The sequence below is a fragment of the Trichechus manatus genome, unplaced genomic scaffold, assembly GCF_000243295.1.
Source record: "Trichechus manatus latirostris isolate Lorelei unplaced genomic scaffold, TriManLat1.0 scaffold00017, whole genome shotgun sequence".
Classification (NCBI taxonomy): Eukaryota; Metazoa; Chordata; class Mammalia; order Sirenia; family Trichechidae; genus Trichechus; species Trichechus manatus.
The window spans coordinates 20,885,717-20,913,695 of NW_004443953.1; the positions used below are offsets into that span (position 1 = coordinate 20,885,717).

At 41.5% G+C, this 27,979-nt stretch overlaps 1 protein-coding gene across 12 annotated transcripts in view; it reads right to left on the minus strand.

The window, feature by feature from the left end:
* Positions 1-27,979, minus strand: part of FYN (FYN proto-oncogene, Src family tyrosine kinase) — a 235,043-nt gene that overhangs the window by 28,232 nt on the left and 178,832 nt on the right. For 7 of the 12 annotated variants that reach the window (XM_023727684.1, XM_023727681.1, XM_023727682.1 and 4 more), the window contains 7 exons: positions 22,985-23,083; positions 20,129-20,232; positions 18,974-19,123; positions 15,685-15,849; positions 12,463-12,642; positions 10,824-10,900; positions 10,573-10,726 (listed from right to left, as the gene is read on the minus strand). In XM_023727684.1, coding sequence (XP_023583452.1) covers positions 10,573-10,726; positions 10,824-10,900; positions 12,463-12,642; positions 15,685-15,849; positions 18,974-19,123; positions 20,129-20,232; positions 22,985-23,083 — 929 coding nt within the window. Of the gene's footprint in view, positions 1-3,462; positions 4,831-10,572; positions 10,727-10,823; positions 10,901-12,462; positions 12,643-15,109; positions 15,266-15,684; positions 15,850-18,973; positions 19,124-20,128; positions 20,233-22,984; positions 23,084-27,979 lie in introns of those variants that run through there. The other 5 variants (XM_023727687.1, XM_004372474.2, XM_023727686.1 and 2 more) reach the window with 5 other exon arrangements.

Sequence of the window (27,979 nt, forward strand, 5' to 3'; positions counted from 1 at the left end):
AATGGGTGATCTGTACAATTCATCTCCATTTCCCTGCCAATCTGACCTGCTACCCCTGACTATTAATCTAGCACCCGAAGCTCCACGATAGTGCAGCGGAGAAACAAAGCAGTCCCTCACAGAAATGCCGGCGGAAGCCCGAAGCTTGAAGCGGTAGGAATACAAATGAAGGTGCTTTTCTGCCTAGCGACTGAAGTGGACTCAACTGGGATCTAGGAGGCTTGATTACAACCAGCCATGGCTCAGGCATGTAACTCGTCAGCTCAGCAGGAAAGATGTCTCCCACAGCTCCTCTCCTAGGGCGGAGGGCAGGACGTTCTCCTGGGGAAGTTGACCCCGGGGCCTCTCACCAGACATCCCCTCAGGATGATAAGCTTTGCACGTGGGCACAGGGGGCGTGGTGTGGTCATTTAATGGCTGCACCGCTCTGGTTAGGAACACTTGAGTTTCCTGCTCATTAATTAAAACAATGGCTGCATTTGAAAGGGTCTGCTTTTCATCAAATGGTGGGTTGCTTCTCCAGCATGAGAAAGATTAAATTCAACAATTAGAAGGATTTTTCCCTCCCCTGACATTTGTTGTTCAGGTCATAGCGCACTGTGCCGAAATTGTCATGCTGCTGTTGACAGAGAATGAGAAATGCATGTGCTGATGGGGGCAGAGGGAGGGCATCTCATGGCGAGTTCAGCCTTGATCTGCCACCAGATTACAGGGCCCTCAGAAGCAGCTGATTAATAATTCTGCAGGAGCCCTTGAGCCGGAAAGCTGGCATTCTGAGTCTAATAATCCCCAGTTGTTCTAATACAAAGGAAGGACAGGAATTGAATTCATAGTTTTGAATTGTGAAATTCAAAATCCGGAAGAAACAGGGATATATGCTTCTTCCTGATTGTGTTTGTCAACCTTGCTGCCTGCTTGTTTGTGTTAAATGGCTACTGTGCTTTTTGAATCCAAAATCTGATTACATTTAATTAGTACAGGCATCTGGGATTTCTAATACACAAAGAGTTATTAAAGTAACAAATCTTTCTAAAATATGTTCTCCATGAAAGAACATGTTAATTTATGCAGCAACAATTTTTTAACATGAAATAATTAACATGAAAACTGCAACAAATATGAATTCTTCCTAGTTTAATTTATATCTGAATTTTCCTCCAGACAATAATCTATTCGACTTAAACCCTCAATACTGGGAGCATTTGAACAGGCAAATTTTTCTTCTTCTATTTAATACACAGACCTAAACTTAGAGCAGTCTCATACAAGGTACTGAATGTCCGTTTCTACACACATTCCAAAGATCCAAAGATTAAATTGCCTTGATGTTTGCTTCCTCAGTAATAGGCCTGTCATTAATTTAGAACTTAAAAAAAGAAGAAACCATAAAAACCCCCAAAACATAAACAACTCCATATTCCTGTCCTCTGTGATGATTCAAATCAGGAGACAAGAACGTTGTACAGGCAGGTCTTCCATGTGGGAGGAGTCCTGATGGGAGGGGGTCAGAAAGTCCAATGGGCTCCAACAGCCTCCAAAATGGTGAGATGTTCGAGGAGGGGTGGCGGCGACAAGCACAGCCACTACCACCCACTGGATCAATAATAACGATACTACTACTACCAACAACTATCAACTCAGTTTTTGCTTTGTGCTAGATGCTTTATCTAAATTCTTGTGGAAGCCATACAACAATTCTAGGATACAGATAACTATTATTCTCTGTTTTCAGAAGAGAAAATAAAGGCTCAAAGAGGTTAAACAACCTGTCCAAGGTCTCATATCTAATTAGCGGCAGTGCTAGGATTCACACCAAGACAATTTGATTTCATGAGTCATGCTCTTAACCAATCCAACCCCTGCCATCTTTGGGAGGAGAATGGTGTGTGGGGGAAGAAGGAAAGCGGTCCGGTGATTCAAAAGACATAGAGTGAAGTGCTGCCAGGAGGAGCAGGAAGGAGTGAATAATTAGCTTCTACTGACTGTCTTCTCTAATCCTTACAACCACCTTACCATAACCTGCTGCTGTCAAGTCAATTCTGACTCATGGCGACCCCATGCATATGGAGTAGAAATGCACTCCATAGGGTTTTCAATGGCTGTGACTTTTTGTAAGATCACCAAGCCTTTCTTCCAAGCCATCTGGGAGCGTTTGAACTGTCAATCTTTTGGTTAGTAGTTGAGCGCTTAACTGTTTGTGCCACCCAGGGACTCTACAATCATCTTAAAGGCAACAAAGACCAGTCTTATTTTACAGGTAAGAAAGCTGAGGCTCAGAGAGGCTAGAGCTTATGCAAGACCATGGCCAGGAAATGGCAGGATCAGCATTTGAACACAGCCTTATCTAGTTCCAAAGCTCCCAGGCTTCCCATTACCTCCAAGGCAATCTTACTATGTACAGGGAAGGTGAAGGTCCTTGTCACCAATCTTCTCCTAGTCTAGCAGTTCTCAGTGCAGGGACCCCAGGTCCAAAGGATGCACTCTTCTTCTGGCACTACTTTCTTGGTACTATGAGGTCCCCCAGTTTTGGTGACCCCATTCTCCTAGTCCACCTGAGTGTAGACCCTACCCCATTAGCCCTGGTAGGCCCTGTTTTTCTGCCCCTTGGGCATGGCAGCCCTGCCCCCTCAGCTTTGCACATCAGATCTGGTCCCATCCCACTGGCACTCGTGAAAGGCAGCCCCACACTCTGGAACCGAGTTGGTAAAGATCTGACTCTTTGAAACCTAGGAGGCTGTGGCCCCACCCTTTGAAACCCCAGAGGCCATGGCTCTACCTTTTCAGACTCCAGAGGTCATGGCCCTACCCTTTGAGACTGAGGCAGCTCTACTTCCGTGTTGTCTTTTCAGCTTCTGCCTCCTGATTCCTTGGCCTCTTGGCCCCTTGGGCCTCGCTGCCTGCGTCTGCCCTGCTGGGGCAAGTGTTCCAAAGCTTTGTAGCTCCACTGATAAGTGCCTGGAAGCACCCCACTCCACCAGTAAACTTCGGCTAGAAGGTACTCAGCTTTCTTGCTCCATAGGGTGGCAAGCCTAGCGCCACTAATAAGTGTATGGAGGCACCCCATTCCACCAGGAAGCCTCCTGGGCAAAGGCACTCAGCTCTTGTGCTCCATTTCTCTGCTGCTGCTTCCTGCTGTCTGTGTCATCTCCAGTGTAACAGCTCTCCTCACTTTCTTCTAAGTCCTCAACAGAACTGTCTGATGTCTATAATTCTACCAACGGTCTCTTCAAGGCAATCTAGGCTTTTACTGTGATCTTGGCTATTTCCATTCTAATAAGCAAATATTTAATAAATACCTACTGTGTGCTCTGTGGAAACCCTGGTGGTGTCATGGTTAAGTGCTATGGCTGCTAACCAAAAGGTCGGCAGTTCAAATCCACCGGGTGCTCCTTGGAAACTCTATGAGGCAGTTCTACTCTGTCCTATAGGGTTGCTATGAGTTGGAATCAACTCAATGGCAGTGGGGTTTTTTTTTTTTTGGTGTTCTCTGTGCTCATGAGGGCTCTTCGCTGATTTTCAGGCCATATCAACCCTCTAGAGAAGCAGTAAGACCATCCCCACAGATACTAAAGGGAATTGCTAGAACAGTGCTCTTGCTAGTTCTTCTAACACGTGTGTGCGTGCATGTGCATGCACACACAGCAGTGAAACCACCGAGAATGCCCACCAAATCCTCCAAGTTGATGACAGAAAAGAACAACAGAGGCAGGACAGAGGCAGGAATTGTTCTCAGGAGAAAATGCAAAAACGAGGAAAAAGGAGAAGAAAGTCTGCCAGGGAGGATGGTGAGTGAACACTTGGCTCCCAGCTGTATTCAGGGTGGAGGGGCCTTGGGCAATGTAGGTAATATCAAAGTGGGGACCGCCCAGACAAAGAGAGTTGGCTGTAAAGTAATATTATTTTTTTCTCTCTTCAAAGATTGATTCTTCTCTGTAAAATTTTTTTTAGGTAAGACAATATAGACTATTTTCAATGAAAATACATATCAAACACAAAATGTTCAGGTTATAAGAATGACTTTTATACTTCACAAGCCACAAACAGCTTTTACAGATAACCCATTTAATTCTCACATTAATTATGTGAGGTAATTATTTTCATTATCTCCATTTTACAGATGACAAAAATGAGGCCCCAAAAGGTTAAATGATTTATTTGCCTGGGGACACCAAGCTTCTAAGTGAGAGAGTTGATTCAAACCCAGGGCTCCTAAATTCCAACCCCAGGTTCCTCAGTCTCATAAGGCTGCCTCACAGAGGCCTGGGAGGGAAATGCGAGTCTTTCTGGAACGCTGGTACATCAGAGGAAATGTGTTTTCCATCTTTAAAGATATGTTCACGAAGTCTGTTAGACAGTATCTTCTAATGTTAACCATAACCACCAGTTGTGGTCGAGTCAATTTCAACTCATGGCGACCCCATGTGTGTCCGAGTAAAACTGCTCTTAAAAACAGGGTTTTCAATGGCTGATTTTTTGGCACTAGATTGGCAGGCCTTTTTTTCTGAGGTGCCTCTGGGTGGACTTGAACCTAATCTTTCAGTGAGTGGCCAAGCATGTTAACTGAGATACCTAGAGACTCCTCGATAACTGTAGGCTTGCCTATGACTAGCAATTCCACTCCTGGGAATACACCAAAGTGAAATGAGGGCATATGTTCACCATCATAGTAGCTTTATATAGAATACCCCAAACTGGAAACAACCCCAAATGTTCATCAATAGTAGAATGGGTAAATTGTGATATATTCGTGCAATGGACTACTACTCAGCAATGAAAAACAAGGAACTACTGTTACATGCAGCAACGTGGGTGAATCTCACAGACGTAATGCTGGGGAAGAAGCCAGACATAAAAGAGTTAATACCATATGACTTACTTATATGAAGTTCAGTTACAGGCAAACTAATCTATGGTGATGGAGGTCAAAACAGTGGTTACCTCTGGGGGTGTTTACTGACCGGGAGGGGGGGTGAGGGAGTCTTGTGGGGTGCTGGAAGTGTTTTATATCTTCATCTGTGGGCTGGTTTCATGGGTATGCATACATGTGAACATTCCTTGAATGGCACACTAAAGATTTGTTCATTGTACCGTATGTATGTTATAGCACAATGAAAAATAAAAAAGTGCCCACAGAAGGAAGTCACTCTTATACATAAGCCAGTTCTGCCTGAACTTGTTAGGTTTAAATCAACATTAGTTAGCACTGAGCTCCCTGCAAGCTTAGGAAGAAAAAAATAGGTGTCTGTTGAGAATTCTCCCACGACTTCCTGTCTGCTTGTATGAGCTTTGATGGCACTGACTGCCTGAAGGACTGTGAGTCTTGGAAAGTAAGACTGGTGACAGCTGCCTATGCTGGTGGTCACAGGCCACAGGTGTGGTGTGGATGCCTGAGGATGACAGGTTAGACAGCTGACCCTGTGGCACCTGTGGCAGGGGTGGGGCTGCGGTTGGCTCTGGAGTGATTCTGGGATGAGGTGAAGGGCTGGAGTAGGGAGGTGGCTATGATCAGACCTCAGTGAGGGTGTCAGCAGGGTGGGTGAGAGGCCATAGGTGAGCTGAGGGGTCATGACATGGGGAGGAGGGGTGGAAGGCAGAGGACCCACATGTGGCAGTGGGGCTAGGTGAGGGCACCTTGAATGACCTCTCCAGGCTTGGATGCACTGCCGTGACCACCTCAAACTCAACAAATCCAAAACCAAATTCACCATCTTTCTTTGGAAAAGAACATCTTCTTCCTGATTCACGCATTTCTGTTGCTGGCAACACTACTGTGTGATGACTCACATTTGAATACTTGAGAGTTATCTCTAATTCCTCTCTTCCTTTCCCCGAAAAGTGTTTGAGCCTTTCTATTGTATCTACAATCAATTCATGCATCTGTTTATTCCTCAGGATTTAGTCTTGTATAGGACATAATAACAATAATAACTAACATTTGTAAATGCACTGTGCTAAACACTTCACATGCATTATTTCACTGAATTTGCAAAAATGCACAAAGCAGGTACTATGCATTTCTATTTTACAGATGAAGAAACTGAGGCATGGAAAAGTTAAATAACTTGCCCAAGTTCCCAGAACAGTTAAGTGGTAGAGTTGGGCATCAATCCTAGTTCTGTGTTACTTCGACGCCGCTCCTATCTTTCCTCCTTACGCTGACTGACCCAGTGTGCAGTCTTAGGCTTCTTCATATCGGTAAGTAAAGTCCCTCTCATAGACAAGGCACTCAAATAATTAATGCTGGCGTTACCTAGAGACTTTCCTTGATCAGACAGAATTTAGCAAGGAGCTTATGACTAAAGAACAAGTATCTGTTATAATTGAGGGAGATGTGTAGGTAATAATAATAACAAACAATCCCAAATAATTTCTGCCACCCTCACAGGCTCTGGGCTCTTGACCTCCTCCCTGGCACTTCTGTTCACAGTCTGAAGCCAGAAGGATGGGGGTGGTAGGAAGAAAGGAACACAGGAGGGACCGTTTAACACAGCTACGAGTTTCATTTCTACTGTTGCTATATGGAATGCCACCTCATCCACCCAGGGGGGAGACAAACATTTCAGTGTACCCTCAGAAGGGAGACTCACAACTTCGTTGAAAAACAACTGTCATTCACAGTCCTAAAATATCTCGGTTTGGCACATGTTTCTCAACACTGCCTGCACTTCCATAATCAAGATGCAGCATGGCTGTGGCCTGTGGGTAACATAAAACCTGACTTGCAAATATTATTAGGCACATGGACCAGCTGTCTGAAGGAGCGGATTAATCCCCAGCAGAAACTTCAGCATGCAGCACGCATGCCATCTGCAGAGTACAGCAGATAGATACACACTAGATCCTTTCTGCCTCAAAAAGGGGCCAGGGCAGGGCAGGCCCTTGGGAGGAATTTTATAAACAGCTGGGTTGCCCCAGAGCCTGAAAAGGAAGGTCCTTCTCCTCATACATGCACATTAGAAGGTGCCCCTTAAATTTTTTTTTTCCATAAAATAAAGAGACAAAGAGAATCATGGCTATCATGATTAATCCTCTCTTCTTTCCTAAAAAATTTTTTATTTTGGTGAGTATATATATATAACAGTTGCTGTTTCAACATTTTTTACATGTACAATTCAGTGACATTAAAATTACTTTCATCCTCTGCAACCATCACCACTATCAGCTTCTAAATTTTTCCATCACTCTTAACAGAAGTTCAATGTTCTCTAAGCAATGGTTCTATACACTTGCCCATTTTAGATATTTTATATAACTGGGATCATATAATATTTGTCGTTTCATGACTGACTTATTTCACTCAGCATAATGTTTTCAAGGTTCTTCCATGTAGCATGTATCAGGACTTCATTTCTCTTTGTGGCTGAGTAATATTCCGTTGTATGTATGTATTACATTTTATTTATCCATTCATCTGTTGATGAGCATTTCGGTTGTTCATACCTTTTGGCTATTGTGAATAGCGCTGCAATGAACATTGGTGTACAAGTATCTGTTTGTATTCCTGCTTTCAATTATTTTGGGTATATACCTAGGAATTGCTGACCATATGGTAATTCTATGTTTAACTTTTTGAGGAACGTCCAAACTGTTTTCTATAGCAGCTGCACCATTTTACAATCCACTAGCAATGAATGAGGGTTCCAACTTCTCCACCCCCTGGCCAACACCTGTTGTTTTCCATTTTTTTGATCATAGCTCATCTTAGAGGGCATAAAGTGGTATCTCATCATGGTATTTTCCTGTTCTTTTAATCACTGTCTTGATAAGAGGCAGTTAGCTTAGCTTAAGAGGGCAGGTGTATTTGGACCAGCCATACCTGAATTCAAATCCTGGCTCTGCCATTTACTAGCAGTGTGAATTTGTATTAAGTTACTTAACCCTTCTGAGTCTATTTTCTGTTTCCCTCCCCACCTCCTCACACCTACCAGCTCAGCCTGACACCTGACAGACAGTCTATAACTGCCTCTGCCTTCCCTTTCCCTCTGTGGCAGGACAGCATTTCTTCTATTCTCCTTTGAAATCATGAGGCCCCATTGCTGCCCTCCCCCCCACCCATTTCAGCTCTCCAGTTCATTTACTTTTCCTCATCTTTTTACAGTGTTTGGTATGGATTTGAAGATGTCTGGAAAAAGGAAGAGAGAAGGAAAAAAAGTTTTTAGAGGGCAGGGTGGGGCCCTCTATTTGGAAGTAAAGGAATCATGGTACAAAGGGTACAAGGCTGGTCCTTTGAAAGGTGTTCAGGCAGCATCTGATCTGGAAAGTGAGCAGGGAGGTGAGGAAGCTGGCAGAGACCATCAGAGCATGAAAGCGGGAGGACAGGCCTCAAAGGCCAGAGCTGACGGTGGGCTCTGGACTGCTCCAAGAGCAGCAGGGTGATATGAGGGGAAACCGGCAAGGGGCTCCTCACATGTCATTTCCTGGGTGCTAGTCACCCTGGGCCACATCATGAGGTACTTCACTCCAGTGGACTATCCATGAACCAAACGTCCAGGCCCTATCAGCAGCACCCCTGCTAGTAGGCTAGTGTCCTTTGGCTCCCAGCCCTGTAACCTTCTCACTTATCATGGATTCAGGAGTGTCCACAGTCCAGGAAAAGGAGAGAAACAAACCCTGAATGGGGACTCTACTCACACGCAGAAGGGCACTTTCATGACCACGAAGAGTGACTCTATTCCAGTCCTTTCCTAAACCAAATATTCCTGTCTCACAATCTTTACTCACTCTCGCTCCAGATCTGAGGAGTTGGGATCTGACAGGATCGCCTCAGGGTTTAGGGCCAGGTCTTAGACCCAGCTGCACTTCAGACCCTCTCAGCTCACCTTGCCTTGAAATCACATCCTTAACTCTCTCTGGACTGCCAGTGCCAATCAAAGCTGCTTGTGTGTCTTTGATTAGAGATACAGCCATCTGGCCCCATGCTGGTGTGTGTGTGGGTATGTGTTGTATTGTGTGGGCATGCTTGCTGTGTGGGCATTTGGCTCCACGACAAGAGCTGCCAAGTATTGGGCAAATCCAAAGAGCCAAGCTCTCTGACCGACATGTAATTTAGCATTTGGGCAGTATCTATACCAGCCAGGGTCTTAGATGAACATTTTTTCCTCATCACTGGACTGCTGAGAAGGTTTCTATTCTTAGACTCAAATAAAAGGAAGAACTGCATTAAAGGAAAGAATTAAAAAAAAAAAGAAAAAGAAAAACTCCAGAGGTGGCCATTATGAAATCCAGTAGAAAGCATCACCCTGTAATATATTCCAGTCACTGTTCAGTCTTACTTGGAATAAGAATAGGTTTTGGTTAAAAACAACAACATTGAAAGTTACACCCTTCCTCCAGATACGAGCATTAAATTCTACACAGGAGCCCACTTGTGGTTGCAACTGCATACCTAATTCTACAATGTCTACCTGGTGACCACTGTGTGAATATCAAGGCAGGCAGGAAACACCCCTGGGAATTCCCTCGTTTGTACATGGTGCTCTAATAGCATCTGAAAAGCTGCCCCACTGGAGTGGCTGCTGGTTTAGGATGTACTTCTCTAAAGGCTAATTTCTATGAATTTGTTGTAGGGAGTAGGGTGAAGGGAGATGATTAAGGGAAGTGGAGCTTTTCCAATGACTAGGCTGTTATCTTCTGCAATCCCTCTAGGCCCTCTCTCCCCCCATCTTCTCCCCACCTGGGCTCATGTTGTTGTTGTTAGTTGCCAATAAGTAGATTCCGACTCATGGCAGCCCTATGTGTGCAGACTACAACTGCTCTATAGGGTTTTCAAGGCTGTGACCTTTCAGAAGCAGGTGTCCAGCTCTGTCTTCTGAGGTGCCTCCTGGTGGGTTCAAACTGCCAACCTTTTGGCTCGTAGTTGAGCGCTTATTTTTTGCCATTCAAGGAATCTCCTGGACCCACAGAGACTGGGCTCCTTTGATCTCTGGCTTCTGGTTGGGTTTGGCAGTAGATCTAGAAGATGGCTGAAAAGTCAGGTCAGGTATGGGTCCCCAGACCTATTTCCTGCCGTATTTCTTTGCCAAAGGGGGCTCCCTCCACTGTTGCCCGCTCTGTGTTGTTCTGGTGCCCACTCCCTCCCTCCCTCAGTTCCACTGCTATTATGAGCTCTGGGATGCTGCACCCTACCCTGTTGCTTTTCCTAAACCCTGACCATACCTTTGTAAATAACCGTGCTATTAAATGCTACAATCTGAGTGTGTCTTCTGTTTTCTGCTGGGATTCTGACCAATTGCATAATGAGCTATATAACTTGACTGATCCCTTACCCTTTCCACAGCCCTCTTTCTCCAAAGACAAAGTATCCCAGGCCTGGATGCTATCAGGAGGACAGGATGAGTCAGGGGGCCACAGTGGACACTCACTCACCGACTAGCCGTATCTCATTTATCTACTGAATGCACTATGGTCTCCCACCTGCAGTGCAGTCAAATTTCTGCCAGATTAAGGAGAAAAAGCTGAGCTGAGGAATGACGTCTCAAAGGAGGAAGGGAAAGTAACAAGAAAGGAAGGGTCATACAGTCAATGATCATTCTCAAAGATATGATCACGAACCATCGTCATGCAAGTACCCACCTTGTCTTGCTGTGTACTCATTGTCTTCGATCAACCGGGCCAATCCAAAGTCAGCAATCTTGCATATTAGTCCATTCCCGACTAGAATGTTTGCCGATCGTAGGTCTCTATGTATATAATTCATGCGTTCGATGTAGGCCATTCCTGCAGCAACCTGTTGAAAACCAGGGAACAGGACACGTTACCCCATGACTCGACACACTGGCACATTGTTAATTCTAAGGTGTGAACCCAGGTGCTATGGTGCCTACCTGTGCTGCCATGTCCACAAGATTTGGTAATTTCAGAGCTCTTCCTTCTCCATCTTTTAAGAAATCGAGTAAACTTCCTAGGAACAAAACACGAAAGCATTTCGATTTACTCTGAAAGATAAAAATTCCCAATAGAGGGCTGTATATAGTTTTCTTACTAGAAGTAATAAGGTAGCTGAATGGAATAATGCCATGAGAGAAAAAACAGAAGAAGGTTTATACAAAAAACAAGAACTGACAGAATTCTCTGCATTGAAAGGCAACAGTTTTATCTTTTAAAAATAAATAATGTTGACTCCATTTCTAAGGATTACAACAAAAATTTGATAAAACCAACATCTTCCTTTATGTCATAAAGAGGAACCTGTGGAGACCTGCACCACTTCATGTCATTCGGGAATCAGCCCTGCACAAAGAAGTGGTGTGGGAAAAACAGAGCTCATCCCAGTGGTTTCCAAAGTGTGTCCTAGAACCAGCTGCAATGCCATCACCAGGGAACTTGCTAGAAATGCAAATTCTCAGGCCCCGCTCCAGACCTATTGAAACGCTGGAGGTTGGGGCCAGAAATCTGTTGTCTTAAAAACCTCTCCAGGTGATTCTGATACATGGTAAAGTAGAGAACCACTGGCCTACATTATTTACAGATTTTAAATCAAGAAAAGAGTATCTGAGAAATACAGGGTGGGGCACATAGCCACCCACTCCCAATTAGATCATAGCCAGCCAAGCCTTAAATCAGACATCTGAACCACAACAGCTGGAGCTTCAGAGCCATTAGGGCAATACAGCCTTAGGAGGCTCAGAACTAACACCAAGGCTGGAATAATCATTTTCAGAGGCTGGAGGCTCATGATGGTCATCAGTGATTTTTTTTCATGCTTTAATCACAAAGTTATTTATAAAATAATCCTGGATACAAAGGGCAAACAATCTGCCAGGAAAAAATTCCAAATATATTTTAAAAGAAAGTACGTAGAAAAGAAAAACGACAGTGGTGTCCTCTGATGTACAATGCATTGCCTTTTAAGGCTGTTTGTCTCTTGTTTGGTTCATCTGTTTTTCTAAAACAAAGTGATCTTTGGCCTTCTCCCCAGCAATATTGCTTTGATTAGAGAAAATGAGAGAGGGAGGAAGGCAGGGAGGGAGAGACAGAGAGGATGAGAATAAAATGTGCTCTTTAAAAGCATGTTATTTCTTCATCTGATGTTTAAGAAGAGAGCTGGAAAAAAAAAAAAAAGATGCCAAAATGATGGAGACTAAACTTAGCCCAGAGACTAGTGTCTGTTGTTAACTGCAGAAGAGGAATTTAACACAAGCTACTGCATTCAAAATAATAGCAAACTATCACAGCCCTCTGTACCAATCTCCATATTAAAAATGAATGTTTTAATTGTGGAGAGGAGCTTGAATTCCTGACATGTACAGCATGCAAAAGGTGGATTTTGCAAGGATTTGGGGCAAATGCAAGGTCTGCTTTTAAAATGTTTTCATTAGTGAGTGCACAGTTGGTGTTTCCTGATGGGAATACTTGATTCTTGCAGAAACCACGAAGAAAGCAAGGAGGCGGCTCCGTTTCTCTCCCTGTGCAGTGACCCCTCTAGGTCACCGTGGAGGTGGAGGAGGACAGGTATTGCCCAACCTTTATTCATGTACTCGGTGACAATGTAGATGGGTTCCTCAGACACCACTGCGTAGAGCTGGACCAACTTGTCATGTTTCAACTTCTTCATGATCTGCGCTTCCTCGAGGAATGATTCAGGGGACATTGTGCCTGGTTTAAGAGTCTTTATGGCTACTTTTGTGTTTCCATTCCAGGTACCTACAAACATCCCACAACATTAAGTCAAACCAAAAATTCTCTTTTGAAGGAAGAAAAGTTTTTTAACCAATAGCTATTTGCACAAAGTTAAATTTTTAAGTTAAAAAAAAAAAACCACAAAACAAAAACATACTTTATGTGGAACAAAATACAGATCAAGGACTTTGTCAAGTATTTTCAAAAGAAAAAAAATGTCTTACTTATGGCCAGTTTATAATTCTTTATTTTAATTTTGATTATACCACTCTCCTTTTCTGGCTCAGCCATTGATTATAAATTTAACCCAAAAGCTCTGCTCCCTTCTTTACAATGATAAAGTCCAGAGGTTAGGGCAGGTCTAGCCGTCCAACAACCATTCCTCAGGTAATAGAGCGAGCTTAGAAGAAACGAGATTATTTAAATTCCATTTTTATGGGAGACTGCCATTAAAAAAAAAAAAGGTAACACACCTGAGGATGTTTGGAAATTACCTCTAGACTTTTAGTTGTCTGCAATGGATGATCTACTTGACTGAGTCCTTTAACAGTTGAGCTAAGCATGCTGATAAGCACTGGCAAGAAGTCCTCAATCTACTTGCCAATACTTCAACCAGGTAAGGAAAAATCCCTCAGGTTTACTGATAGTCAGTCACAACGAGAACAATGACTTTCACCAGCTAGAGTGGAAAAATTAAATGGCAGCTAGGAGGGAACAGAAATATTGAACCTTAAAATGTTAAAACCAGGCAAGCCTTGGCTAAAGATAATTATCAGTTATCTCATCTGTAAAACATAGGAATAAACTGGATTATCTTTTGAGTCTCTTTCAGGGTTTGCCCCTTTCTTCTCCCCTAAATCCTAGGTTTTATGTGTATTCCATTATTAGTCCTCTGACTTGGAATTATAAATATTTTATATGGGGAAAAGAAAAATCTGCTAAGTTACATTATTTTCTATTTGAAAAAGAAGGCTGGTTTGAATTAAGATTAATTTGTATTTGTAATATAATTGACTTTAGAATTTAAAAAATTATCTAAATTGGAGCAACTCTTGTTACCCTGTTAAATACATGGTTCATATAATTACAATATGTGACCTACAAAAATATAAATTATGAAAGAACAAGGGGCTTAAAGAAGAGTTCACTGAAATCTCATAAATTATTTGACCACTAAATGTAAATGGGAAATTTGACAATTTGTAAGTGAATTTTTGCTATTTGAGTGTTAGCATTCCAAAATTTTGTAAGAGTGGTATCTTCCTCTCCAGTAACAACACCATTAATTACAGATATTATTCCATCCCCATTCTGAATTATCACAAGATGATGCTTTATATTTAATGAGAAACAAAATCTTAACAGTACATGTGGAGATTTAAAGCTGATAATAAAGTTTGAAAATAAATTTTCTTATGGAGTCTAATTCCTCCTGAGTATGCAAATGATTTGATTAAAATTTTTAGGACCCAGAACTTCAACTACAAATTGGCCATATTTAGATATTTTACAATAAGACTTGAGTTAAAGTCCAAAGAGACGGACACAATAATGTGAACTCTGAAATACAATAATAATGATACTACTATTATAAATGCTAATACATACTCATATATGTGTATGTCTGAGTGTATATATATGTATATCTATATATCTCTATCTACATATATCTTATATCTCACTGTGTGCCTGGCTCTGTTCTAAGTGCTTAAATGTATTAATTCTTTTCATTCAGACTACACTTAAACATTGACAGCAGCACAGAAGAAGAGGCACCTATCTACATTGTTTTTAATGGACTCTAAGGAAGGAGGATTTCACAAATATCACAATCAAATATTCTCGTACTGATAGATGTTTTTGGGTAGGGTTTAAACCCGTGTATTATCTGTAAGCAAAGCTGCTATTGACCCAAAGGTTATTAGAAAAGCACTGGGGAGGGGCCAGTGCAGTTGTCCTTGACAATGACAACTAACTTAAGAGAAGCCTGGGTGTCTACTGACCCCCTAAGGGACTTTAAATATATTGTCCCATGCAATCCTCAAAGCAATCCTATGGAGTAGGTATCATTCTAATTTTACAGATGAGAAAACTGGGGCTCAAAGAGGTTAATGAGCCACTTGCCCATAGTTAATGAACTAGTATAGATCCAATCCCAGGCCCAATGCGCAAAAAGCCCATGGTCTTGCCCTACAATAGGCCACCTACAGTATCTTACCTTCCAGTCTTTGAGGAAGAAGAAACAGCAGATTCATAGTGAATTGTTTTCCTGTTCTGTGGGTGCCTTAATTAACCACACAAAGCAGGATAGACATGTACACTGAGGAATCACCATATTCTGAAAATCTGGATGGCCTGTGACCATCTAGCTATCCAGATTAAGTGTCTTGGTCCAAATGGCTGTGCATATAGATTTGTGTGTTTTTGTTCAAAACCATCCTTTTAATTGGCTCTAAGACGCAGCCAAAACAAAATGTGCCCTCTGCCTTACCAAGCCACACTTCAGCGAAACACCCCTGACCCAGCTTCTTCTCCAGAAACAACGAATCACGTGCAACTTCCCAAGCATCTTTAGACAATCCAGAAGTTTGTGGGGTACAACTCGATGCAATCACAGTTAAGTTAAAACACAAACCATCAGCTTTCTCTACAGAAAAGGGAATTAATAAAGAAAACACAGTCCTTATAATCCAAAATTATGCATGCACTAGGAAAGATGGAAGGTGACCTGCCCTTCAGGGCGACACTGAGTTTATTCAACAAATATTTGCGGTTGGAAATGAAAGGCAAGACATTTTATGCAGGCTGGATCATTCCTTGTACCATTTACTGGTTTATGAATTGAGGCTCATTTAATAGTACAATCCGAGCCAACCTACCAATCTTGATCATTTACTATTTCTTTTCTAGAAATCCCAGAATTCTGAAATCAAAATCATTATTTCCCCCATTAGTAATTTAAATTTTCTTCCTGTTCATAAAGTCTTTATTTTCACCTTCCATCTTTGATGTTTGAGATTCACCAAACAAGGAAGCTAATAATAGAATAATTGAGTCTCAGCATACCCATCCATACTTCCCCAAACTGCCCATTTCCTAGTCTCTTGATCAATTGCAGGGATTCTCGAGGGATTTCCCAGACATCTTTGGTTTTGACAGACAGATCGGTAAGCCTTGGCATCCCTTTGTGACAGGGAACTACTAGGCGGCAGCAGAGACCTGCGGCTCTCTCTGACGGAGCGGGGGCGGAGACAGCGGCAGGAGAGGGAGAGAGAAGAGCAGAATACATGAAACAAAACACTCACAGGTACACAAACCCACACCGGCCAGCGCACAGTGCTACTCAGAACAGTGCTACGTTAGCAAAGAAATAGACACATCTTGGAAGATTAGACACCACACATGGAAACATATTCATTTGACGGTAGAATAGGTGGCATTTTAAATTTGGAGTACTCTATACATACAGATATAACATAGTCTATGCATATATATGTAGATATAGTCTAGTTTGGATTCTTTACTTAATAAGCAAGAAAAACATTTTCAGCCCAATGTGCTAATACCATGCCTTCTGAAACCCTGAAAATACCCACACTGATTTCAAAAGGTGCATTTAGACTACTGAATGTCAGCTTGACTGTGCTTTCTCACCTGCCTAATATCTAGGTTACTCAGGGGACTGGGGATCTCTTTGGGATGAATTTATTTAAAATTGTAAATTTAGTATAGGATTCTTCTATAGAACATTAGACTGTTACAAACTAGTAAAGATACAGATTATACCTGGCAGGGGAAAAAAGGTCTCACTTCTCTAGTGATTTCTTTGGCATTTCTGACTCTCTATTATACCAGTTATATGCTCTTGCACTGCTTCTTTGATAGCTCCTTCTTTTTTTTTTCTCTTTAACCTTTATAACAGTCTCCGGCATATAATTTAGAAGTCTGGTTTGAAAGGAGAAAGAATGGAAACTAAAATTTGCAGAAACTCAAGGATGTGAGATAATTCTTTTCCTTATGAAAAAGAGGAAGGAAAAATGTACTCATCATTTAGAGGTTATTTGGAGGTTTATTTATTTTTTAAAAAATAATATGCATTTTAGAATTTAGCAATGCTAAGGGGGGGAAACCGCCTAAATGCCAAGCTACAAATCATCCAGGTGAGAGGGTAACAAAGAACAAGGGGTGAGGAAAGTGACAAGAGCTGCACAGAGTCTGGGCGGTGAGGTGGACAGAGCCCTGGCCCCACCTCGCCCCCCGGAAGCCCTTCAGATCTAGAAAGAGCAAATGCAGTATTGCCTTTTCTCCAGGAACCTGCTAAAACTTAACTTTTATTCTTTTAGTTTTGATGGAATCGGGTTTTGAGATGTTTAGGCAGGAAATTATTTATGTGTCAATATTTCAAAGGCATTTTATTGTATGAGAGAGAGAAAGAGGAAAAGCCAATATAAAAACAAATCTAAACTCAAGATGGATTTTTTTTTTGAGACTGAAAAAAAGTCTATTGCTCTTCATATCCCTTCTCTCCTTCCAGCTTTATGATGTTATTAATGTGCCCTTTCCAACTCAGTATTTTCAAGTGATCCAAACCCTAGGGATCCTGCTGATGTTTGGCTGTAATGAAATATATTTCAGCATTTGAGACATCCTTACAACTTGCAGGCATTCTGAGTATAACATTTAAGCTCAGAGAGATAGTCTGCCCTCTTTTCTCCAAATATCTCATTAGAATCTGCATCAAGCAAAAGTTACCCAATGCTCCAATCAACTAATACACCAAGTACTAATTTTTTCAATTGCTCATTAGTGACCCAAATCAATATACAGGCATTTCTTACTGTTACTTTCAAAAGATTGCTTTTTTTTTCTGTTAAAAAATCATGTACATATTTTTAATGACTGCACATAGAGGTGAAGTCACATACTCTTTTGGGGACTTGTCATTGTCTGCAGAAAAATATGAAATACATAAATGTATACAAACCACTGGTGGCGAAGTGGTTAAGAGCCTGGCTGCTAACCAAAAGGTCAGCAGTTCGAATCCACCAGCCACTACTTGGAAACGCTATGGAGGAGTTCTGCTCTGTCCTATAGGGTTGCTATGAGTCGGAATTGACTTGACGGCAATGGGTTATATAAAAAAACCACTAGCTTAATGGAGATAGATCTATATCTGTACATGTACACCTATATCTATATCCACAGGTGTCTATGTATTTGATAGGGGGATACACTTGCTAATCTAGGGATGAAATGCAATTATTTTAACAAATTGCACATAAACCAAATTCTTTAGTAAAATGTACAAATTGCATGCCTGAACACTTGGTAATTGTATGTTTCCAGGAATAAGAAAATAATGGTGACATCTGGGGTTAGGACAAAGCTTCATCTACTTTTTAAAGTTTAACTGAACACAGTAGATGTACTCTAGGTCATACGAATCTAAGTCCAGTTAGGAAACAGAAATTGTTGTTGTTACATACTATTGAGTAGATTCCGACTCACAGTAACCCTGTAGAACAGCATACAACTGCCCACAGGGTTTCCAAGGCTGTGAGCCAGAATCCACTCAATGGCACAAAACAACAACAATCTTTACAGGAGCGGACCACCAGGTCTTTTCTCCTGCAGAGTGGCTGCTGGCTTTGAACCGCTGACCTTTTGGTTATAACAGTCACTTAACCACTGCGCCAGCAGGGCTCCTTAGAAAACAGAGGTATTGGTGGGGAAGTAGAACATGATAAACGGATTGCAAAATTCATCTAGTCATGAGAAGGAAGTGTATGTACAGCCATTCCTGTATCAGTGCTGAGCATGCAGTGATGGTAGAAACACAACATCCGCTGTAGGAGTCTCCATGTAACTGACCTTCCAGAGACTGCGCCACCTTCCTTTCATGGTTTTGGAATTATACGTGTCGGGGAATGGGAAAGATACTTGAGAGGATTTTAGGATAAAGATGAAAAAAACAAACAACTTTTTAAAATTGTTTTAAATTTAACCTATTGCTTCCTACCTGGGGAGCTAGAATATTACAGAATCTACTGACGAACAAAAAGAATTACAGAATCTATTGACAAAAAATGGACCGCTGTTTGCACAGTAGTTAAAGCGATTGGCAATGGGTTTGGTTTCTCTGGTTACTGACAAACATAAAGGAACTAGTAATAACTGTGGTAAAACAACAGCAACAGAACCTACTCAGATAAGCCTCACCTTTAGGTACTTGCAAAGAAAGACATTTTACTAGTGACTGTCTACATATTTGTTGGACCACTTTCACCTTCCTTCTCTGTGCCCGCCCACACCTCCAGAGTCCAAATGGTTCACAGCTAATCAGAATTGAAGTTACCTGAGTAATGCTGTACAAGCTGCTGAAGTGTTTCAAACTGGGCCCGGGTGGTAATATAGTATCCGCCATTGTCAAGTTTGCGAATTTTATAATGTTTGACATGGTCTCCTTTCATATCATCCCAGTCACGGATAGAAAGTGAATAGGCACCTGGTAAATATGCAAAGCGTTAGCAGCTCGAATCACTTTGAGTACTAATTTGCTTTTAAGTTTCATCTACTTGACTATTCTGATTAATAATTATCAAGGGGAGATACACACACACACACAAACACACATACACACACCCAGCATTTCCACTCAGTACGTAGGAAGAAAGAAAATACCTGCTGCTTTCCTATAAATGTCAGAAGATATTAGCAATAAAATGATTTTACCCTTGAGACTGAAAGCTTCCTGGATTTTTTTTTTTTTCCTAAAATACTCTATTCAGTACACTTGTATTGCCTAATACGGCACAGATCCAATCCTCCCCAGGGAAGATCAAGAGAAGCACAGAGATTCATGGCTGTGCTTGCTTCCTTGCCTCCTTTGCCCATGGGGCATCGCTGGAGATGGGGACTGTACACACAAAAGAAATCTGAGGATTGTTTCCCTAGAAGTGAGATTCAAATTTCTGCTTAACAACATTCTTAAGAAGAGGAGATAACCAGTGTCCAGTAGATCAAGTTAGAAGGCAACTACTTTTTTTTTTTTCGTTTACTCATCTCCTTCTGTGGGCTCTAATGGGTTGTTAAATAATGAAAAGGTCAACAATTGGAGGAAGAGAAGTCTAAGATCCTCAGTTATTAAAAAAGAAAAAACAAAAGAAAAGCTAAACAACCTGCATGACTTGCTCCTGAGTAACTAAGAGTTTCAGAAAATCATAATTCTAATGTACTTCTGGAAATTCTATGATCCTGGGTGCCTGGAGCAGTAAAGCTACCCCAGCCCCTGTTTTGGGAGGAAGGCCTTGATTTGGAGCCTCTGTAGTTTAGCTGGAGCTGTCTGCAGTTCTACAGCCTGGAGGGAAAACTGAAAACAGGACTTCACTCACTAGGTAGGCAGGATATATGCCATTTTAAAATCCTTATATATTAGAGATAAGCCTTTCATCCCCTCTGACTAATCCACAGATTTGAATGACAAGCTAACTTCTTCAACTTGTTATCCTACCTTTGGTGGTTTCACTCTCGCGGATAAGAAAGGTACCTCTTGGGTTTCCAAAGGACAAAAGCTGTCGCTCAGCATCTTTTCGGCCAAGTTTTCCAAAGTACCACCTTTAAATGGGATCAAGGAAAGAAAATATTTTGTAACTAACATTTTAAAAATTGAATAGGGTAGGCCTTTGTGCCCATTAATCCCGCTCACCTCCAATTTTGCCCTTAGCCCATTACATATATATATATTTTTTTCCCCTAGCTCATCCAGTTCTCTTTGTCTACTCCTGATTCTACCCCTAATCCATCTCTTTCACTCCTTAAAAAGAATCAGACTTGAACTGTGGGCTATTTTGCTTCCCTCCAGAGATGACAGGAACTGGTTTGTGTTAAAATTACCACCTGCATGCACCAAAGGAGAAATCTAAGACCTTGTTTTGAAATGGCAACTGCAGGAGACCCTTCCCACGCTCATTGACAAGACCCTTGATTCCTGAGTGTAATTACAACCCCTGGGAAATAACAACACACAGTCTTAGTGTATAAAAAGATCATTAATCACTCATTTTTAAAAATAAAAAAGGTCAGAACAGATAAAGAATAAAGACATATGATATTTTCAGTAACCTACCTATAGGAATCAGAAAAACAACGGTAGAGACTACCCCTTAACTGAGATTACTGCTGCCCTTGGATGCTTGTTTTTATTTTCTCCTCTTATCCAGCAGGTGTGAGGACATGGATAAATAAAAGGCATTTAGCAAGCATCTGGGCTGTGATCTGCTGAAGTCTCCTTTTTGGCACAGCTGCAGGACTGGCTACTGTACACCTTTGATATCTGTGCACAGTCAATGAGCATGTTCTTAAAAATGACTCCCAGCTGTAGACAGACATTTTAATATTCTCCCTGAACAAATTAGTGACACCCCTGCACCACTTTAGGAGGAGTCACACCAAGTCACTGCATGACCTTTGTTATTTGTCTTTTCTCTCTGCCCAGCTCTTTGCCCCCAAGCCCTAACCATGTCTGGCAATTAGTTTAAGAGTTCAGCACTAGATGCTGAATGAACAACAGGTACTCAAAGGACCCAAGGGAGAATGCTGAAGCATACCATTGAAATCTGCCCATAGGAACAATTTTTAGAACATTTAACAGTGACAGGATCCAGTGTCTAAAATAAAATTTTGATTCACTATATATACTGGAACATAGCTATTATGTATTCATTGTTGAATTCTTTTGTGAATGAAAGAGCTTCACTGAAGATAAGAAGACACACTATATGTTAACTCTTCACTGACTTTTAAAGGTACCAAGTTGTGCGACAATCCCTAACCTAGCACTAGCTGGTATAAAGAGAATGGCACCAATGACTTTCTGGGATTGTATGAATAACCCAATTAAAAGCTGTACAAACACAAACAGTGGCGAACAGAGGACTGCTAGAACAACGGATTGTATGGAAACAACAATATTTTAAGATAATAGTAATTAATTGTGTATGTGAAACCGTGTTATTCAAAAAATGGTATTTTATTCTTTAAAAACAAAATATTTTAAAAGTTGACCCTCATAAATATACAGCTGGCATTTTCCCCATTAAGCCAAAGTAATGCTACATTTTGGTGGCACCTTTTATTCTGAAAGAACACAAAGATGTTCACAAATCTGCCCCCAAATAAAAATGCAATACAAAGTCTTTTATTCACTGATGATGAAACACGTTTTTTAGGAGAAAAAAATGAGCCCAGAACCGCTGAGTATTTGAGTATGAAACAAAACAGATCTCCTTAGAAGAAATACAAAGGAATTAAAGACGAGAATGATCCAATTGGGTATCTGGCTAGGGTATGGAGTTTAATCTTCCTTGGAGTCCTTAAATAAATCCATGACAAAGCTGAATATCAGAGCCAAAGGCCGGGCTCAATGACTGACTTTTCTTGACTCCCTTTCCAGTGAGGGTGAGGCAAGATCACCTCCACTGAGCAGGGGCAGCAGATCCCCATGGTGTCAGGAGGAGGCCAGGTTCCCACCTGTGGGAGACCACTGCCCTGCCTCCCTTTCCCTCAGTTCAGAAGTTAGGGTCTGCAAACAAGCCACTCTGGCAATTCTACACTTTGGAAGTACCCATTAATCTCTACTGGCTGGCTGAAGGAACGAAGGTTATTTTGTTTAAAATCCCCCCAGTCTAGTGACCAGCGACATAAACTGCTACCTGTGGAATCCTTAAGCCAAATAACTACTGGCCACTATTTACCATTAAAAAAACCAACCAAGACCCCCAAATCAAATGAAGGACGATTTGAAATCCATCACCACAGTACTTCCTGGATTCTGCGACACACACTGCACATGAGATACTTTTACCTGGGCGTGGAAGGTATGTCCTTTCAGTACTTCTTTAATACTTCTGGATTGCACAGAGGAGAAAAATGTCAGCTTGATCTTTAGCAAGTATTTCTCTCTCTCTCTTTTAACAGAGAGCAAGAGCAGACTGCAGCTTAGAATGTTGGATTGCCAATAAAATACGCTCTACCGAGAATTTCGTCATATTTTTATGGTTGCTTTCTATCTACGGCAAGAAATATTGGGTCTTCATTTGGGAACTGATACAAACTTTAAAACAAATGTTTAAGTTTTAAACAAGTGAGCAAACTTAAAGAAAAATATTAATTTAATAACAGTGCAAGTATTACATAGATACGGCAAACACCATGGCCTAAAGCCTGGAACAGCATTAACATATTCTCTCAGCCTTTAATCACTCTAGTGAATTTCTTTTCCCATCTGCACAGTGTTAATGACATTGTATTGCGGCAACTAACTTTTAGCAGCAAGGACTTAAATAAAAAACAATAAAACAAAACATACTCTTCTGCCTGGATGGAGTCAACTGGAGCCACATAATTGCTGGGAATGTAGCCCGTTTCTCCAGTTGTCAAGGAGCGAGCTTCCCACCAATCTCCTTCCCTGTAGAGAAAAAAGAGAAGGGAAGAGATATAAGTAAGTTGGCTATTTCAATGTCTTGCAGTCTCAGACTCAATGCTGTAGGTAAATGGCTCTCTCCCATCATTCTATCAGCTGACTCCTCCAGCTTCGCTTCTCTTCTCCAAACTCAACATAACCCCCAGTGAAGGTCAGATGGTTTACAACCTGAGTTGAACCCAGCTTTGTCTCCTGCCTTATTTGTGAATTAAGATTGCAAGACCCTGACAGTAAGAGGGCACTCTTTGGGTAGGGGGCATATGTTGCTTGTAAAGTGTCCTCATCTTGGACTAAGGGGAAGGGAAGGGGAACCTGGCCTCGGCCTACTTAAGTAAAACATTATACATGCTGATCATACAAGAAATGAAGCCTGTTAGGAGGCCCAGTAAAGGATGAAAGTATTTCTCTCCAGTAAATGGGGAAGATAACATCTTTCTGCAGAGTCTCTGTGTGGGGCAAATGGTTAATGCACTTGGCTGCTACCTAAAAGGCTGGAGGTTTGAGTCCACCCAGAGGTGCCTCGGAAGAAAGGCCTAGAGATCTATTTCTGCAGTATTAGCCATTTAAAACCCTATGGAGCACAGTTCTACTCTGACACACATGGGGTCACCATGAGTCAGAACAGACTCAACTGCAAGTGGTAAAAAACACCTTTCTGCAGGTAGAGTGATAAAGACTACACTAAGTTAAGCTTTCCTCAGCTATTCTCATTCTGAGGTTATTTCACCACATATTTATGGTGCTGAGTTGAGCCTGGCAGGTGGGAGAACAAGGGTGGGTGTAGCTGTATGTGTACAAGTGCAGGGGAAGAAGAAAAACTCACTACGGGAATAAGATTTTTAGTTATATCACTTTGTATTGACCAATGTTCTATACAAAAGTATGGTCTCAATCTGTGTGGCTCCCAGAGCTGTGGGTGTAAGAATATGAAAGGGGGCTTATAACACTACTCTCAGATTAAAACAAATTGGTAAGTTAAATGATTAAAGTTCATATGCTTCTATTGACACAGTTCTAATGTGTGACAAAGAGCAGGGACGGAGTGTGTGCTGCTCCCTATGAACAACAGTCAGGAGATGTATTTGGGGGCTGTAACTCTGACATCTGCTGAGTATCCACAGACCCCCACCACCAGGCTGGGGGCAGAAGTGGAAAGGGCAAGGGACGGCACAGTTGTCCTTGAGCCAACTGAGATCGCTCAGACTTCTGGATCACTAGTGCTGAAATATACCACCTGACGCCAGAGGCCCAGGGCCCTCTCTCCCTCCTTTTTTTGTCCTTAGAGGTAAGAGAACCCCAAGCCCCCTGCAACCCCTTTTTTAAATCACTTTCTGGCTGGGCTCTGTGTCAAAGCTCTCAGCCAGGAAAAGAAAATGTGTTGGCTTTTGGCCCTGGTAACTTCCCCTGACTGATTTAATTAGGTGGAGAACAACCAGCCTCCAGCATTAAACTCAGGCCTCACTCCAGAGACTCAGTCTCTAAAGACTAACTCTCTGAGTGAAGGGACTCAAGATTCCAGATAAGATTTAGTACAGCAATGGAGAAAATGGTGACAAGCCAACAGGTGTTACTGGGGTAGTTGTGGAAAAGTGCTTGGCGGCCCTTTTAACAAGTAACACAGGATAGCCCACAAGAAAACAGGGTGCTGGCAATGGCTTCTTAAAATTTATATTTTAATAAGTTTCCCAAGCTCTCCTTTTTCACTCTGTTAAATAAATTTAAACAGATAAATCAATCAAAAGAGGAAGGCAATTGTTTTCATACTCATAAAGTCTTTTAAACATAACCTTAAATTTAATTCATGTTCAGATTTTTATTATGATATTTTATACATACAGAAGAATATATGTATATGTGAGTTATAAAATAAACACCTGTGAGTCCACCACGGAACTTAAGAATTAGATTGTTACCAACTGATCAGAATCAATACCTTGCTACTCCCCTATTGCATCCCTCTGTCTTTTAGGATCAGATTTCATGAAATTTAAAATGTCTGGTCTTATTTCTATGCCCCACCCCCGCCCCACAAAAGAAATATTTGCAGTTGTAAACATATTATCTAAGAACATATGCAGGAATTTATTTATTTATTTTTGTTTAAACATCTACAATGCTAAGGAAATAGCTTTGTAGACCACATAATCTTCAGTTTATGGTGTCAACTTTTATTTCTTTGAAATGCCACCAGATGGAGACATTTCACCACAGAAAATAACAATACTCATCCCATTCATTTGCTTTCATACACACACTCACTGCACTGGTGGTGCAGTGGTTAAAGCACTCAGCTGTTAACCAAAAGGTCGGCAGTTCGAACCCACCAGCAGCTCCGCAGGAGAAAGATGTGGCAGTCAGCTTCTGTAAAGATTTAGCCTTGGAAACCCTATGGGATAGCTCTACTCTGTCCTATAGACTCCCCATGAGTTGGACTCGACTTAATGACAGTGGGTTTGGGTTGTAGCAGAGGATTATTTTTTAATGCAAGATAACCCTCATTGAGTTAGTCCTATTTTATTTAAGAAAAAGAAAGGCTAGCATCAGTTTTAGGGTTCATGGGAATGTCAACTGGGGCAGGAAGTCAACACATTTTGCTGTAGGCTTACTCAGGTGAGCTGGTATTAATGAGTAATTTCCAATTCAAATCCAGGCATTAACTATCTCATTTTGGTCTAGGCACCTCAATAGTTTAGTACAGATTAGAATCCAACTATCAGCTCATTCTAAAGTCATGTATCAGGAATTTCTGACTATCTTTTAAGTGACTCCATTAGTCTCAGAAGGGTTTTTAGTTAGTCATGAGAAAGATAAAATACTTGATTTCCCCTTTTCTAGGTCCTCCAGGGTCACTTTCTCCATCAAGGGAGGCATGCGGTGACAAAAACTCAATGCATTATGTAATAAGCCTCACCATGTTGTATCCAGAAGGTCCGTTGCCCAAATGAAGTCATGTTTTTCAACACACTAGAAGCACCACTTTACTCTCAAATAAATAATATACTCTTTACAAATCACCCACGTTGATTTAGGAAAATAGGATTTCTACTACACTACTTTTTATTTCTTTACTTGAGTTATTCCGGTTAATCAGCATTATTAAAGCTGTATGTCTTTAAAATTGTTCTTATAGTTTGCTTTAACCATTATCCTGCTCTCATTCAAATATATGACTTAAGCCTTGGCTCTGGTTTTGAATGGCTTTTAGATTTTTATAACAGCTCCCCCTGTTCCTCCAATTAAAGACTTATTAAAAGAGTCTGCCCTTAAATCTTGTGTGTCCCCAGTTCCCAAATTGCTCACAGGGTTTGTGGTCCCAGGAGATGGGGCCCCAGGAGCCCTGATGGAGCCAGGAAGTGGCATCTGCCAACATAAGCCAGCCTCCATCAGCTGAGCCACGTAGTGTCTCTATTATAATGCTGGGCTCTTTCTAAATCTGGCCACTGCCCGTCTTACTTTCAGAGAGCATATCCATAACACTTTTATCAAATGTTTGAATAGGACTCTAAACCAGGATTTCTTCTTATATGATGAATATACGATGAAAAGAGTCACAACCCTCGGCAATGGCCACTACCCCACTCTGTAAAACACTATATTTTAAAGAATCACTGTTTCTAGATGGCAAACCACTAGTCATGAAACGTAAAAACAGGAAATGAAATGAACTTAGATATTCTGTAAAGTAGGTTCAAATTAAATAATGTCCAAATACACTACAGTGAGCACTTAAGAACAGGTCAATGAGGCCCCCACACTGTGCTAGGCAGCAATGGCCCTCGCTCTGGGCACACGTGTGCACGCATACCACATGGTTCACGCTGTACTTAAAAACAAAAAGCCAGCCCCGGGGCTCCCTTCTGCCTCTGGAGAGGGAAATAGGACTGGGAGAACACACACACAGGGAGTGTGGCAGCTGCCCCAGGGACAGCAGAGCCCCATCCCACCCTCTCTTTCAGGGGATGAGAGCCAGAGGCTGGAGGAGGGGCAGGAGATGCACGCCATCTGGTTCTGTATTATTGCTTTGTTTTTCCTTCATGATTTTCTCTTCCCTGTTATTACCCTTGACTTTAAGATATTGTATTTGTTACAAACCCCTTTTTTTTCCCCATAACCTTGAAAAAGGGCATTTAATGGGCATGTTGGATGAGGAATTCCACTGGCAAGAAGGAAGAACTTAAGGGGGGAGAAAAAACCTTTGTCATATTTTCTTCTAAGAGAACAGGGTCAGAGGCTCAAAGTCCTTTGTAAACATCAAAGGCCATGCATGCAAATCACAAAATATAGATTGAGATAGACTGGATCTTCCTTGACTGTTTCTCCAAAATTTCAATTTGATTACACTGCTGATGCTATACAGATTAACGAAGGAAGAAGTCATGACTTTGACTTTGGCAAAACTAGGCTTTCCAACTTCCCTACAACCTGAGACACAGATTTGACTTGAACCCACCCAGAGGCTGTGTGGGAGAAAGACCTGGTGATCTGCTCCCATAAAAATTATAGCCAAGAAAAGTCTATGGGGCAGTTCTGCTCTGTCAAATGGGGACTCTACAAGTCAGAATCGACTCGACGGCCCACAACAACAACAACAACCACTCCTTAGTTCTTACTTATTAGAATTTACAAATGATTTTAAAATTTCTAAGCAACCTTAGCATTTAGGGAATATTATGTAAAATGCGAAGGGGTAGTGTGGCATATCGCAGAATCCAAAGTTAGAGGAATCTAGAATTCAGAGTTTGAGAACCAAACTTACAATAACCCGTTGCTGTTGAGTTGATTCTGAGTCACGGTGACCCCATGTATGTCAGAGTAGAACTGGGCTCCCCAGGGTTTTCACTGGCTGATTGTTTGGAATTAGATCACCAGGCCTTTCTTCTG